Source organism: Cebidichthys violaceus, unplaced genomic scaffold, assembly GCF_023349555.1.
Source record: "Cebidichthys violaceus isolate CVI_PGR_0920_01 unplaced genomic scaffold, fCebVio1.0.p SCAF_11, whole genome shotgun sequence".
NCBI classification, from domain to species: Eukaryota; Metazoa; Chordata; class Actinopteri; order Perciformes; family Stichaeidae; genus Cebidichthys; species Cebidichthys violaceus.
Genome location: NW_027176274.1, coordinates 6,637,580 through 6,653,607, shown reverse-complemented (window position 1 = coordinate 6,653,607; position 16,028 = coordinate 6,637,580). Strand labels below are relative to the sequence as shown.

At 44.6% G+C, this 16,028-nt stretch overlaps 1 protein-coding gene across 14 annotated transcripts in view; it reads left to right on the top strand.

Annotated features, from left to right (window-relative positions):
- The window catches only part of caska (calcium/calmodulin-dependent serine protein kinase a), a 102,593-nt gene extending 86,751 nt beyond the window's left edge, over positions 1–15,842 (top strand). For 4 of the 14 annotated variants that reach the window (XM_068702294.1, XM_068702269.1, XM_068702287.1 and 1 more), the window contains 14 exons: positions 1,592–1,780; positions 1,878–1,956; positions 2,830–2,915; positions 3,186–3,254; positions 4,933–5,001; positions 5,709–5,744; positions 7,617–7,658; positions 8,167–8,363; positions 8,547–8,662; positions 12,949–13,029; positions 13,181–13,261; positions 13,364–13,566; positions 13,648–13,731; positions 15,511–15,842. In XM_068702294.1, the coding sequence (XP_068558395.1) occupies positions 1,592–1,780; positions 1,878–1,956; positions 2,830–2,915; positions 3,186–3,254; positions 4,933–5,001; positions 5,709–5,744; positions 7,617–7,658; positions 8,167–8,363; positions 8,547–8,662; positions 12,949–13,029; positions 13,181–13,261; positions 13,364–13,566; positions 13,648–13,731; positions 15,511–15,687 (1,509 nt within the window). In that variant the 3' untranslated portion in view covers positions 15,688–15,842. The remainder of the gene's footprint in view (positions 1–1,591; positions 1,781–1,877; positions 1,957–2,829; positions 2,916–3,185; positions 3,255–4,932; positions 5,002–5,708; positions 5,745–7,616; positions 7,659–8,166; positions 8,364–8,546; positions 8,663–12,948; positions 13,030–13,180; positions 13,262–13,363; positions 13,567–13,647; positions 13,732–15,510) is intronic. The other 10 variants (XM_068702329.1, XM_068702316.1, XM_068702278.1 and 7 more) reach the window with 6 other exon arrangements.
- Positions 15,843–16,028: the final 186 nt, after the last annotated feature.

Below are 16,028 nucleotides of genomic sequence, written 5' to 3'. Positions count from 1 at the left end.
AGTTAGAGACGCTGCCACTACCTTCATGTCTCTGCCTCTCTGATCTGCTCCCCTTCCTCGTGTGTGTGTGTGTGTGTGTGTGTGTGTGTGTGTGTGTGTGTGTGTGTGTGTGTGTGGTGTGCGTGTGCGTGTGCGTGTGCGTGTGCGTGCGTGGTGTGCGTGTGTGTGTGACGCAAGACAGTGACAGGTTTCCCCTTTTGTTGATGTTTGATTGCTGTCTTCTGAAGTTCAGACCGGTTTGTTAAAGTGCCACTCAGGGGCTTCTGTGGCTGTCAGAAGAGTAGAGTGGAGCACTGAGGAACCAGCGGGGTCTGCAGCTTCACAACTCCTGCTGCTTTAACTCAAACAGACAGGGGGGGGGGGGGGGGGGGGGGACAACAAAGGCACCTGCGGAAAAAGGGGGAATACCTGAAAGCGCGGCAGAGTAGGGAGTCGGACAAGGTCGCGGTGTAAATCCCTCCGGCTCGTTGTCCGTCTGACTGGAGAATAAGGTCGAGCAGGAGAGGTGTTATCCACCAGTGAGACAATATTTTTAGGATCCACGATTCCACGCACTTTGAGTCAAATGTATGTATTTCGGTGCCCAGGTGGGAGGTCGGTTCAAATGATGCATCACAAAGCGAGTCGTTGGTATTTATGTCTAAATATATCTCAAACATTGCGCTGAGAATAGACGTCTCAGATACACAACTGTTTATGGCGCAACCAACATCATGCTGCTGCCAACAAAGTATGTGGATCAGAAGCACAGCAATGATGGAATAGTTCTTAAAATGTAAATAAATGATTGTATTAAACACTTACCAGCCAGTGGATGTGTTTAAATCAGAGATGCATTACATTTGATTAAAGCAGGTCAGTAAATCAGTCTGTATTGATCTATGAATTCATTTGAGAGAATCTGTGGAAGTCCTGAGAGGGAAGTGAGAGAAACAAAGTCCTTAAGAAAAAGAAAACATGAATACTTACATTATTTTTTAGCACAATTATTCATTGATTTTAGGGCTAAAATATTATATTGCACATTCACATTTAAATAAACAGAGCACTGCTCTCCCTAGTTGTGCTACATTACTTTAATATAGAAAATATTTGCATTATATAAGATCGAAAATTTAGTTTTGCTTCTCCTGCAGCCGCAACATACAGGACAGCTTCTATCAGGCTGTTGCTGCAAGGTTCCATGACAGAGTTTTCTATGAGCGGTGCTCACATTTTAAATGTCAATATTGCAGTCGATGATGGTCATTTAATTGTGGGAAGCCCAAATTGGGGTCGTGATTAATATCTGATTAATTGTGCAGCCATAAAATCCCTGCAGCCTTCTGAAGGCTTCTATATAATAACCAAACAGACCTCTACATTATTATTATTATTATTATTATTTATTGTAACTTAACTCATCAGACGGTCTTGGGTCTGGGTGTTGGATTACCGGATCTCATCGTCTCTGTTAATCCTGGAGAAGTTAGCCTCCATAACCTTGGAGCTCTGACTCTGTTCTGTAGCCGAAGCCCCCGTCACGTTCTCCTGTATTTGTGTCTTTATAAAGTCCGAGCCACTCTAACCGGGTTCACGTGTGTGTCCACAGGCTCTGCTGCAGGCCCACGACGTGGTGGCCCACGAGGTTTACAGCGACGAGGCTCTGAGGGTGACCCCTCCGCCCACCTCGCCCTACCTGAACGGAGACTCCCCAGAGAGCACCAACGGAGACATGGACCTGGAGAACGTCACCAGGGTCCGCCTGGTCCAGTTCCAGAAGAACACAGACGAGCCGATGGTACGCAGTTTAACGTGTTCACTGCACTCGCACTGGAGCTTTTTGTCATCTCTGGATCACCCTCTGGATCCACGTGTTGGTGTGTTTATTTGTGCAGGGCATCACGCTGAAGATGAACGAGTCAAACCACTGCATCGTTGCCAGGATCATGCACGGCGGAATGATCCACAGACAAGGTGCGCTCTCACAGCTGACCTTTATGCAAACGACATGTGACGTTTTTAGAAATTGATTCCTACATGCTGTATGACTCAGGTTCACTATTCATATACGCAAGAAGATTAACTACTTAATTACTTCAGTAACCTTTCTTTAAATAATCAAATGAAATCAAGTCTTTGTCATTCTTGTGCAGCACTTTACATCGAGCACTTTGACTGGCTGTTAAACATTACAGGAATACAGTAACGTGAAGTGGGCAGAGAGCCATGCCTTTTTTGCTGCACAAAAGAAAAACAGTTTTGACATCCTGTGATGGTATTCACCTTAAACACAGCTTTGTCTGTTATGACACCTGTGATAATCAACCAGCACTCAAACAGTTTGACTCTTTCATGTAAACTGATTCACTTCTAATGTCAAACGGCACCATGTGGCTAGTCTGGATGCGCCATTTACTTTAAAAAATAGGGTTTAGTTTGCAGAAAATACCCTGTTATTATTAATGTAAATCTCTAGAAGCAGAAGAAGGACAAACAGATTTCCTTCTGCTAGTCTTCTAAATAAACAGTCTGAATCATCTTCACTGAAACACAGCACGGTAAGTGTTCACATGCTCCCATTGTGCCAGACATTTCAACAGCTGCTTTGTCTCTGCTCTTGTGGTGGAACGCAGCACTTGCTCCACTGTTGTATTGTGACGGTAGCATGCTGCTAATTAATCCCCAGAGGATTTATCATGTGGTAATTGGAAAGCCACTCCTATCACAAAGGATTCTTCTCTACTACAGTTGCGATGGGGGGAAAAAACAGAGCAAAAGAGGTTAATGGCTAATATAGTGAGGCTGTTTAATGAGGAGAAAAGGTTTGATTCCTCTTTTGTCTTTCAGGAACGCTGCATGTAGGAGACGAGATCAGAGAGATCAACAGCATCAGTGTGGCCAACCAGACTGTTGAGCAGCTGCAGAAGATGCTGGTGTGTGTGTGTGTGTGTGTGTGTGTGTGTGTGTGTGTGTGTGTGTGTCTGTGTGTGTGTGTGTGTGTCTGTGTGTGTGTGTGCATGCGTGCGTGCAAGTGTATGACTAAGTGTGTTAGTTCATGCTTCAGTGTTCATCTCTTCTGTGTAAATCAGCAAAATGTCACACGCTCATCACAAGATGAGAATAAACTGTGTGTGTGTGTGTGTGTGTGTGTGTGTGTGTGTGTGTGTGTGTGTGTGTGTGTGTGTCTGTCTGTCTGTCCACAGAGGGAGATGCGAGGCAGCATCACCTTCAAAATAGTGCCAAGTTACCGGACGCAGGGCTCCTCGTGTGAGGTAACATCTCTTCCTCCTCTTCTTCCTCTCCTGTCCCTCTTTTCTGCTGATTGTGAGCTCCTGATCTGGTTACTAATTGCTCGCCTGGTTACTGAGCGTGTGTAACACAAGTTGTGTGTAAGGGGTGTGCTATGTGTGTGTGTGTGTGTGTGTTTGTGAGTGTGTTTTGCTGTGTTTTGCATTTACAGCACACCAATTTCACAACCAAGATACCGGAACCCCACCCCCCACCCCCACCCCCAACCCCACCTCCTCTGGTCCAGGAATGAGCCACACCTCTCTGTACAATCCCGTCCTGTGTACACTTTACAGGGGTGGACAAAATAACGGAAACACAATTAAACATCTATACAGTAAATGCAAGTCCGCTAAAGCTCAACATGTTTGGCTTCTGTTAAGACTGGTGCATTAATTACAAACAGTGCTTCCCACGAGGAGCTTTGCAGCATTGCGAGCTTTAGGAAATGTATATTTACATGTAATTGTTTTGTGAGGTATGACTGTTATTTTGTCCACCCGTTGTTCAAACAGCTGTTGACACACGCACCACTCTTCCAAACCATTTTGCCCTAAACACACGGCTAAACTACCAAAAGACTTGAAATGCTATCAGGAGAAGAAACCAGCAATTCAGATACAGAAAGGAGTTCTACAGTCGAGGCAGCGGCGAATCAAAAGCTTCGCTGCACCTTCACCAGTGGATCCAAGAGGCATTTCAGGACAGAAGGGAATTTACTGATGTAAAACCTGATATGTAATTAGTTAGATTATTTTAAAATGGATTTAAAAAGACATTTAGAAACTAGTTCAAAGATTCTAAAATTGGAGTGACATAGTTATTGTGGTTTTCTTTATTTAGGCTAAAACTCAGTGACCGCTCAGCCGCAACACAACTTTTATTTTGGAACGTCATACATGCAAACCACAGCTCTTGCCATTTTTAGCTGAAGACGGAGAAAGCTGTCCAAGTAAAACTCCATAAAGAACAAATTTGACTTTTTTTTTTCCACCATCGAAAGAATTTAGAAATACAATACAATTATTTATTTGTTTAGAAGCTCTCTTTACTCCTAATTTATTCTCTGCTCATCTCAATTCTAGAGTGCATATGTAATTTTACGCAACATTGAAACTAAATAGTCATTACATATGAGATTACCTCTTAAATCATTCTGTAACAACATGAAACATTTATTTAATTCTAATTTCAGCTCTTTTGGTCCTCCGGCACACACTGGCTGCTCTGTGGGAACGGACATATTTAGTGTTTGAGCTGTGACAGTCTGTGTTAGTGATGACCTCATGGTCTCTCAGATGAAGATTCTAATGTTGGTCTATCGCCCCCCTGTGGTGATGTAAGGGCCTGCAGGCCGGAGGGCAGCTGGTGATGCCGTCTCCCGTGTCCGGTTGACGCATTTCATTACGTCAACGCTTTGCTGGGTCTCTATTGTGCTCTGCAAACTTTACCCTCCCATCGCCTCCAGCCGCTGCCCAGGAATGTGCGAGAGTGTGTGTGCGAGTGTGTGTGTGTGTGTGTGTGTGTGTGTGTGTGTGTGTGTGTGTGTGTGTGTGTGTGTGTGTGTGTGTGTGTGGCCACACAGGTTCATGAATGCTTGTGTAAGACTTGTGTGTGTGTGTATGTGTGTGTGGCGCTGCTGACCTGTGTGTCTTATTTCAGAAAGAGTCCCCCAACACCTCCAGGCAGTCCCCAGCCAATGGCCACTCCAGCATTAACAGTTCTATCTTGGTAAGGACCCCCCCCCCCCCCACAACCCCCCTTCCAGAAAATCCCCCCGTCAGACCCACAACCATATCTCCTGCGTCTCATGTGTCACGTTGATGTGCCGTTGATGTCTGCGTCTCTCCGTCCGTTGATCCGTTTTATGCTGGATTTTGTTTGTGAGTTATTATTATTATAGTAGTAGGATTATCAGTAGGCGGGTCTTGCCGTAGATCTCCTGAGTCGATCCCGTGTCGTCCTCCCCGTTCATGCAGTTTGAGCCAAAAAGGCCCCCGTGTCCGATATCTCAGTTAACAAATTGGTGTGCCTCATGACGTGTGCTGCGTGCTGCGCCTCATTGCTGACACAGCACACTACGGCCTCCCGTGGTCACGGTGATGCAGGTGGACACACCTAAACCCATCCAGGTTCTGCAGCTCCTTTGTGTCTCCTTTGTGTCTCCGCACAAATGCTGTGGCGGCGCCGATGCTGCGGCTGCTTCGCTTGCTCTGCGCTTGCTTGGCTGCTCAACAGCCAGATCTGCTTTAACAGATGAGAATTACTCTGATCTCTCTTTTTCACTTTGCTCTCTCTTGAAAAAAAATGTTTTTTTGCAAGAGCAGAAGCTAGATTGCGGATGGATGTGCATGCATGGTTTCTAAAAAAACGATAAATGAATGTTTTGGTTTCTTGCTTAACCGAGTCTTTCTGTCATCAACGGTTTGCTTCCACAGGACCTGCCTTCCACCATTCAGCCCAAAGGTCGACAGGTGAATACCAGCCTCTCACTCTCTCACCTGTACTCACCAGCTCTGTATACAGCGCTTGCATCCCTCCCCTTTTTATACAGTGTTCTTAAGTGTGTGTGTCTCAATTTCTCCCAAACCCTCTTTTTTTCTGCTTCAAAAGAACTCATCAGTGTAATTTGGATTCATGTGCCGGGTTGTTGTTTTGTTCGGAGTGGCCGCTGACTGATCCCCAAGCTGTTCAGACTGTCAGTCATGATGCAAATGGCCGAGGTCTGACCTCTCTTTAAACCTTTTTTAAAACTATTAGTGAAGAAATATTGGATTGTGGGCCCACTCCAAAATGCATTAACTTTAAAATATATAATTTACACCAAAATAGTCTGCAGCTGTTCAGCCGTTAGCAGCTCAAAGAGAGGAGCAGACGAAATGCATCTGGATTCAAACCAAGCTTTGTTTTGAGGAAATTAGATTTCATTGATTTAGAGAGCGTAATGCTTCCCTTCAAGTGAAAGAGCAAAACACTCCAAGTGGTATTAATGCAAACGCATCAGTCAGTCTGAAGGAAGCCAGAGATTCAGACCAGTTGTGTCTACTACACACACATCTACACACACACACACACACACACACACACACACACACACACACACATCTTCATGATCCTTCTCTCCTCATCTGTGCTCTTTAACAAACACACCTCCACAGACAAAACAGCTACATTTTAAAAGCTCACTGCCGTGGTCACTTCTGCAGTTACATATTTGATTGTAGAGGTCTTCACAGGTCCAACATTTCTTCGGGGAAAAATAACTTCCAGAACTCGATGTGCATACCTGTAAATCTTTTTTTTTTTTTTTAAAAAGAGACATGATCCAAAAGAAAGCCACAGAACCAGTTTACAACTGTGGATAATCAGACCAGATCCAAATCAGCTTCATTTAAATAGTTTGGTTCATAAAATATTAGATATTTTAAGGCCATATCTTCAAATTGCTAGTTTTGTTTGACCAACACTCAAAAGCCCGAAGATGTTTAATTCACAATGATGTAAAACAGCAGAAACTCACATTTAAGAAGCTGCTACCAGAGAGTATTTGGCTTTTTTTTTATTTCTTCAGAAATGATGGCAACAATAATTTGATTGATTTGGATCGAGCCAGACTCCGTTCTGACAGGTCTCCGTTACTGAGAGAACGTATGAAGACCTTTTACAGTGATATCGAGCTAATACACTGACTCAATATGAGTGACCGCTGTTGTGTCATCAGCCTGGCAGTGTAGCACTTCACTGTGTGTGTGTGTGTGTGTGTGTGTGTGTGTGTGTGTGTGTGTGTGCGTGTGCGTGCGTGTGCGTGTGGTAATAATGGCACAGGCATTGTTGAACCCTGCAGCGCCTAGAGATCCCCCCCCCCAGCACCAATCCCCAGTCAGATATGAATTCACGTCAAGCCAACTAAAAATATTGTCATCACAACAATCCTCCATACCTGTCATCTCATCACATCACAGATGTGTGTGCACCTTCCTTACACAGACATTATCCATTTCCACTGAGATAGTCCAACATTACTCGTCTAAAAATCATGCTGTCTCCCTTTTATTGTGGCATCAGAGGATCTTGTGGTTGTAGCGACAGCAGATCCTGTCAGCAGAGGGCAGTAGAGTCCACCACAGACCGTCTGAATTTAACAATGAATTCAGTCCGAGTTGACAATACGAGGATAATAATTAAAAAAAAAACGCTACAAGGCTAAGACTAGCTGTACGTCGTTGTCCTGCCTCACCACCATCAGCCTCCCCCTGCCTCTCTCCCCTCCGCCACCCTCCATACTGCTGTGAAGACATTGCATAGCCGTTTTGCTGCATGATGTGTGTGATGCTTTCAAATCCTAGATTGTTTCCAGACCTCCAATCAAGGACAAAATGTCTGTTAAGGTAAGAGACAGCCTCTCCCATCCCCCCCCCCAAAAAAAAAGAAAACACTTGTACACATTTGTCCCAAACACAGCTCACTTCCACACAGAGTAGACTGTGTGGTTAGAAAGGGAAATAAAGCCGCATAATGACACATAAACAATGCCTGTGCCGTAATTACCAGTGTGTTGAGAGGCTCATTAATAGTCCAGCCGTGTCTGGGTTTACCTCACTGGAGAAAGGCCTTCCTTGGAAACCAGTTTCCAACCTGGCAACCAAAACACCCCCCCCCCCCCCACTGCTCATTACTTCAGTTCTAGCTGCCATGATGTGCCGAAATACACCATCCAGCCACTCTTATATTCCTGTCAATTTTTCTTTCTTTCACCTTCTCTGTCCCCCAAAGCTCGCATCACTCACTTCTTTCAGTTGACACACCGCTGCCTATTTCGGAAACACCGAAACCCCCCCCCCCCCCCCCCATCCTTCAGGTAGCTCACTCGTCTAACATCTGCGCTTTTCGTCACAGATTTACGTGAGGGCTCAGTTTGAATACGACCCCTCCAAAGACGAACTCATCCCCTGCAAGGAGGCCGGCATTCGCTTCCAGGTGGGCGACATCATCCAGATCATCTCCAAGGACGACCACAACTGGTGGCAGGGCAAGCTGGAGAACACCAAAAACGGCACGGCAGGCCTCATCCCGTCGCCAGAGCTGCAGGAGTGGTGAGAGGGACAAACACACACACACACACACACACACACACACACACACACACACACACACAAAGAGGAAGGCTCTCCCTCGACATCTACAATCCTTCAGCTGACACTGTGTGTGTGTGTGTGTGTGTGTGTGTGTGTGTGTGTGTGTGTGTGTGTGTGTGTGTGTGTGTGTGTGTGTGGTAGGCGAGTGGCGTGTATAGCCATGGAGAAGACCAAGCAGGAGCAGCAGGCCAGCTGCACCTGGTTCGGCAAGAAGAAGAAGCAGTACAAAGACAAGTATTTGGCAAAGCACAATGCAGGTACACCAGCACACACACACATCCATAATCACATGCATGTGCACACTAAACAACATGCTGTATTTCAGTGCATGCATGCATTTCACACATTGTTTGTGAGGGCTTGAGAGCATGCATGTCTGTCCGTTTGTCTGTCTGTCTGTGGGTGGAACTCGTATGTAACAGGATCTCGTAGCATTCGTCTCCTGTAGCGGAGCCTCGGCCAGGAATGACAGGAAAAGCTGTCAGTGCAGCAGAAATCTTATATGAGCGCAGGGACTGTTTTGGGAGCTCGTTGAGACCAGTTTTGAGCCAATAACTCTGAATTTGATAAACAGGTTTAAAGTTGTCCCATTTGTCCCTCCAGTGAACACGTGGTGTCAAGTACAGTTTATGTTTAGCGACGACTGGACACAGATGTAGCACATACCGTAGAGTCACTGCTCAGATATCACGGACATGTGTGTGGCTCGGTGAGCAGGCGCAGATGTCGAGGAGTAAAAACTCAACACGTGAGTTTACGACCTGAGTCGTGACTGTTGAGTAAACACAGGAGGCAGAGGAGGAGGTCAGCGTGAGAGTTTAGCGACGAGACAGCAACAGGAGGTGGGAAAGGTTTTTGTTTCCTGTTAGCTTTGACGCCAAATAGACAGAAAGCTGTGTCCTTCACCTTCTTTGGTCTGTAGAAACTATTTTATGTTGTGTTGATGCATTGTATTGTTTTAATTATGTATAATTACTTTCGGACCTTCAAGAACAGCAGATGTAAGACATAAAAGAGAGACACACAAACGGTTGAAGCAGGTTGATGAAGTGGATTTTGGACAGTGGTTCCTCAGGCCATGAGATCCAGGGCATTGACCGCAAAAGCCTGGTCCTTTAGTCTTGAGCCGGGACTCAGGAAGAGCCAGCAGAGCCTGGAGCAGCATCGGCATCGTAGCTATGGGCTGAACCATGAAGCGCTTTAAATGTGATCAGTAAAATCTTAGAACCAGTTCTCAAACCGACTGGTAACCAGCGACGAGAGGCGAAAACGAGCAGAAACGGAGCGGTGCAAAGAGTGCAGGGTGGAGGTGAGACGTGGCTTGGAGGCGTCACACCTTCAGTGCGGTATGTGCGCTGAGCAGCAGGTGCTTGTGATGCATGAGCTCACTGAGCGGTAGCAGAGATTTGAGATCACACTCCAGCTGAGACCGGATCAAACTGTGTTTAAAAACTGGTCCTCGCATGAGGAGGAACCCCAAAATTCTCCAGCTGTTCAGAAGCACATCTCAGCAGCCAGACATTTACCAATATAAATGTATTTCTTAAATATTTGTTGTATCTCACATCCGTGCATGTAGTTTTTTTTTTTTTTTTCTTGTTTTTTTTTTCAAAGGTATGACATTTGTGTGTGTGTGTGTGTGTGTGTGTGTGTGTGTGTGTGTGTGTGTGTACACACAGTATGTGTGTGTGTGTGTGTGTGTGTGTGTGTGTGTGTGTGTACACAGTATGTGTGTGTGTGTGTGTGTGTGTGTGTGTGTGTGTGTGTGTGTGTGTGTGTGTGTGTATACACACAGTATGTTTGGGTGTGTGTTTGCATCTGAACATCCCGATAAGAAGCACGTCTGTCATTGTCCGTTGAAAAGGAACTGCTTTAATGTCCTATAGCATGCAGCTCAGAACAGTTATGTAGTCATAAAAGCATGAATGACTTCACTTTGACTTTCACTCGTCACCGGTTTTATTGACACAGATTCATAAATCAGTACACTGATAGCTCCCATGGTAGTAGTAACTAGGGTTGAATGCAAGGCATTAAGATTCTTCTATTTACCAGAAATGATCATCATCAAAATAGCTGCAGGAACTCTTTTTTCTTTTTTTTGCTTGATTTAGTTTGTGTGCATCTGTGAGTTTGCGTAGAGAAAACTATTGTCAGCACTGAAACAAAGATGTCTTCTCCAAACCTCCTGTGTGAGTTCTACCAGCAGCTGAAATAGCATAATAAATAAGTATAATTGTTTTGTGTGGCAACATATTTTTTAGAAAAAGTGTGAATGAAGCGAAACTACGCAGGTGGTTCAAGGAGACTTAACCGGCAAATGTCTTTATTCTTTCACACGAAACATGTTTATATTCTCCAAACAAAGTTATTAAACATTGTTATAATACTGAAACGATACTAACAGTATTGTTTTGGTACGGTTCAGGTTTCACATTGGCATTTTGAATGGTAAACAGCTGTAGTGATGTCCTCAGGTAAGCACTGTAGCGGTGCTGACAAACACAATTCTGCATAATCGTGGGTGTTCTTTGCCACCTCACAGAATAACATGCTACTATATAAACTCAAACATTTGAAAGAATGACATACAAAAGTTTTATGACCAATTATCTGCTGATTAAAGTTCAACCTAATTGGACTCTTTCTGTATTCCCCTGAAACGTGTCAGACCACACAGTGACGCATCGCTGGGAGTTTACCCTTCAACAACAACACTATCTCCTGTACTGTTTCCATCTCCATCGTTGGCGCTGTGCAGTGCCGCCCGCCTGCTGTATCTTGCTGTCTGTGTGTAACATTTTGTAATTCTGCTGTTGTAACTGAACCATGTTATGACCCCTCTCCATCTCTCTCGCTTTCTCCTACTGAACGGCCTCTCTGCATGTAAGTAACAACCAGTGACAGCAACCAACTCTTCTTCTTCTTCTTCTTCTCTCTCTCTCTCCTGTAGATTAAACCAGCTGTCACTGCCAGCGTTTCAGTTTCGTTTCTGTTGATTTGGTCCTAAAACAACAGAAGCCTGAGACTAAACTGAAACCATGTAGCTTAGTTTGTCAGATATTGCGTGTTGTGATGTTCATCTTAACCCATTTTTGAAATCATGTTTGGTCCAGTGTGCTCATTAGCAGAGCCAGAAGACAATAATGTAAATATGAATAGACTCTGGTGTTAACTAACAGTCCATACTGTATCTTCCCTTCATCTATTTTCAAACAATGATTCACCGTCAGTCTGTAGCCGGTCTGCAGCCTCCTGTTGCACAAGAGAACCCAGTGACTTGTGGGTATTGTATTTCACTTGTCAGCACCCTGAGGTGGTGGCAGCGTGGAGGCTCGTGTTTCAGAGGCTGAGAACATAATGTACAGTGAACAGCTCTGCTCTCACCGAGACGCGCTGTACAGCAGACCACCTGCAATGTGCCTCATTTATTCTGCTCTGTGTTTAGTCATGCAGAGAAATGCAGGTACGTCGTACCTAGCATTACATTAAAGTACTGTTGTTAAGGAATACGTTAAAGGTAACCTGTATCTGTTGTACTGTTTGAATACGGGATACATAATACGTAGTATTAATTTAAGAAAGTCAATTCATACGTTTTCTTGTAATTCATTTAGAAGAGATAGTTGCAAAAGTTTAAAAAAGATGTAAATCAGAAAGCAGAATTAAAACAATTAGTCGATAGACGGGTAGTAAATGAGTCGTTATTCTTTTCTATTGTTTGTAGCTTTTCTACTGTGAATATTTGAAGCTTTTCTTTGTCATATATGACAGGTAACTTTAGACAGACTTTAAATGTGCAACCTTGAGCTCTTGGGAATTTTTTTTAGAGATTTATAAAAAATAAAAATGATTAGTTACTTATGGTGAATTAGAAATAATTTGGTCAATAAATTGTAAGAAAAGAGTAAAACATGCCAATCAAAATGTATCAAAGCCCAAGTTGGAACAATTAAATTGAAGATTTTCAATTTACTGTCAAATAAGACGAAGAAAAGATGGAAATATTCACATTTTAGACGCTGGAGATTTGTTTCCCTTTTCCTTAATCCAGTTGTGTTCCCTTTCTACAATAGTTATTGGTACAACACAATGAAGTCATAGACAGCTATGAGGTTTAGATAACAAACGCCAGACTTTGACAAATCACAGAAATGATCTTCACTCAGGTGGAGTAGTTTCTTTAAGCTTTATGCAGCCAGTCAGAGAGGAGTAGTCATTGTTCGTTCATTATCCTGGTGAAGTTTTAGTTTTTCCTCACACCATCTAAACTTGCTTTCTCACTAGATGAATATCTGCCCGGTCAGATGAATTTAATCTCAGAGCACAGCGGTTATTTTAAAGGAGTCTTCATCACTTCACAGATCATCTCAGCTCTCCAGTTGTTTTTATTCTGCTTTGTTTTGATGAGTGACTCAACTTGTTCCTCTCTTCACCACATAGTCACCAGATGTGTTTCACACTCTTTGTAGTGCGCCTTGTTCCCCTCTAGCTGCTGTTTGTTCCAGCTCACTCTGACTCCGTTTCTCTCTCTCACCTCCAGTGTTCGACCAACTAGATCTCGTCACGTATGAAGAAGTCGTGAAGCTTCCTGCTTTCAAGAGGAAAACATTAGTTTTGTTAGGTGAGTTCTGCCGAGTGTAGCAGCAAGAAACGGGGACGCCTGTCTTCATATCTGACTTCACTGACTGTGTGTGTGTGTGTGTGTGTGTGTGTGTGTGTGTGTGTGTGTGTGTGTGTGTGTGTGTGTGTGTGTGTGTGTGTGTGTTTGTTAGGGGCCCATGGAGTGGGCAGAAGACACATCAAGAACACACTCATCACCAAACACCCCGACAGATTCGCCTACCCCATTCCACGTAAGACGCGTGATCGAGGTCCTCCACTGAAACGCACTGAACAGCACCGGTTTTTTTTGTGTCAGGAAATGTAAATGCTCCGTGTCTCCTGGTGTCCCGCAGACACAACCAGACCTCCAAAGAAGGACGAGGAGAACGGGAAGAACTACTACTTTGTCTCCCACGACCAGATGATGCAGGACATCAGCAACAACGAGTACCTGGAGTACGGCAGCCACGAGGACGCCATGTACGGGACGCGGCTGGAGACCATCCGCATGATCCACCAACAGGGACACATAGCTATACTGGACGTGGAACCTCAGGTGTGTGTGTGTAGGTGCAAGTGTGCATGCATGCATGCATGTGTAGGGACATTTTGACCTCTAACACCTGTTCTCCATCAGGCCCTGAAGGTCCTGCGGACAGCAGAGTTTGCCCCGTACGTCGTCTTCATCGCTGCACCAACTATTACGCCAGGCATCAATGAGGTAGGAATCCACACACACACACAAAATATAATGCTATGTTCATGCTACGAGCAACAAAAGCAACAAAACGGCCACGCCGGCTACATTGGCGGCGGGTCAAAGTGTTACACAAACACTCGTTGGCGTAGTCATGTCGTTAAATAGCACCGGGAACGGGCTAACGGCATTGTTTTGGAGGGAACGCAACAGGCAAAAAGAAGTCTGGTTGTATAGAAGTCTATGAGAAGATGACTCTACTTCTCATTGTAAACATGAGTTTATGGTCTCAATCTCTAGTTTCAAGTCTTCTTCAATACAGCATGATGTTCATTTAGTAAATTATGCTCCATTTAGAGTCAAACAGACCATAAAGCAGGGGATGCTTTAGGGCGGGGCTACTGTGATTGACAGGTTGCTGCCTCTACAACTCTAACTCTTTTTTTTTTCACCAGTCTTATCGTTTAATAATCAAATACCAAAGACTCCACAAAATCTATGTTCAAACATTTCATTAACTCTAAGTCTCCTGGTTCCCAGGATTTAGTATATTGCATCAGCGCTGCGACAAGCGATTATATTCATTTGATTAACCTCCTAATAGTTTTCTTTTACTTGTCCACAAAATGACAATAACAGTGGATTATGCCAATCGTTTTTTTGTTCAACCAACAGTACAACACCCTTTGATTTCACCTCTAATCTGCCTTACATGTTGAGATTAAAGTGATACAATTTACATTGTGACAAGTTATTATTATTACTTTATCAGTCACTTACGTGTCAGTCAATGACACTGATTATGTCATTTAATTACATCTTAAACTCTGCAGAGTCGGCGCGTGAAGCGCTGCCGTCACACAGCATGTGCTCCTCTCGTTGTGTCGGCTCTCCTCTCGTTGTGTTTGCTTCTCTCAGTCCTCTCTGCACTTGTTTACTTTTGCATGCTGCATGCGTTCCTTTCTTTGGCGCTCCTCTCAGATGCCCAGGTGGTGTCGAACGCTGCCAGTAAGTAAAGCCTGACGGGATCGTCCCTACGTACTATTTTTAATTGTGTGTGTGTGTGTGTGTGTGTGTGTGTGTGTGTGTGTGTGCGCGTGTGCGTGTGTGTGTATTCTTTGGCCATATGCTTCTTTGTATGCTTCTAGCGGTTAGTGTGCTTCTGTGTTTTCCCATTCACTGCCCCCTCTGCTGAGTAAGGCCCTCACACACTGTGCTGTAGCAGCCATCTTGCAGGTTGACTGCATGTCACACTGTGGGTCTAATACGATACACTGTAAAAAGTGATTATGCAATAAATGTCTGGTGATTTCCCACGATGTTAATAGAAGAAAAAAAACGACACAACAAGTGATACATCGATATTTCTCATAGTAGCCAAATTGCGAGCATTATGGATCAAATAGAGCCTTTGAGGTGATGCTTTAATGGTCCAATCAACAGGCTAAAACCCCAAAATATACAGTTTGATTGACCAATCGATCGTATCAGCTTTTTGTACTCAAGTCAAACACCATGTTCTCGCTCTCTCGCTCGTCCATTGTCGCTCACTAAAGTCCAGACTGACGGCGTCTTCTAGAACATCAAATAAGAAACCCGTGTTCAGCGGTAGGGAGGAAATATCTTTGCATTTCTGACCACAGTTCTGGATCGACGACCACAGAGTTCCCCATGTTTCTCGTCTTGAATAGCTCAATCACACAGTATGTAAGGGCCTCAAGATTTTCTCTTTCAGTCCTGTAAGAGCTCTTCATCACTCTCTCTGCCTTCATCAGTGTCTAACTCCCAGTGTTCCTCCTCCAGGACGAGTCGCTCCAGCGGCTGCAGAAGGAGTCAGAGATCCTGCAGAAGACCTACGCCCACTACTTCGACCAGACCATCATCAACAACGAGATCGATGAGACCATCAGGCACCTGGAGGAGGCCATCGATCTGGTGTGCACCACCAGCCAGTGGGTCCCCGTGTCCTGGGTCTACTGACCTGCAGCCCCGACAGACACCACCACCTCCCAGCAACAACACCTCGGCCAAACTCCCATCATTCCCTCTTTGAAGTAAGAATAAATAAGAAACTTTAACAAAAAAGCGATGGGAAGCGTCTCTCTACACTGCAATGGATGGAACCCCCCCCCCCCCCCCCCCCCCCCCCCCTCTCAGCGTACTGTGAAAGCAACCACAGCATTCAACCGAGATCCTCCTGGACGCCGCACAAACAACCTGCGGCCGATCAACGGACTCTTACCCTGACAGACGACCTAGTCATAGTGATGTATAGAAACAGAGTTTAAACAAAAGTGAATATTGTCATGTCTGTACTAGCT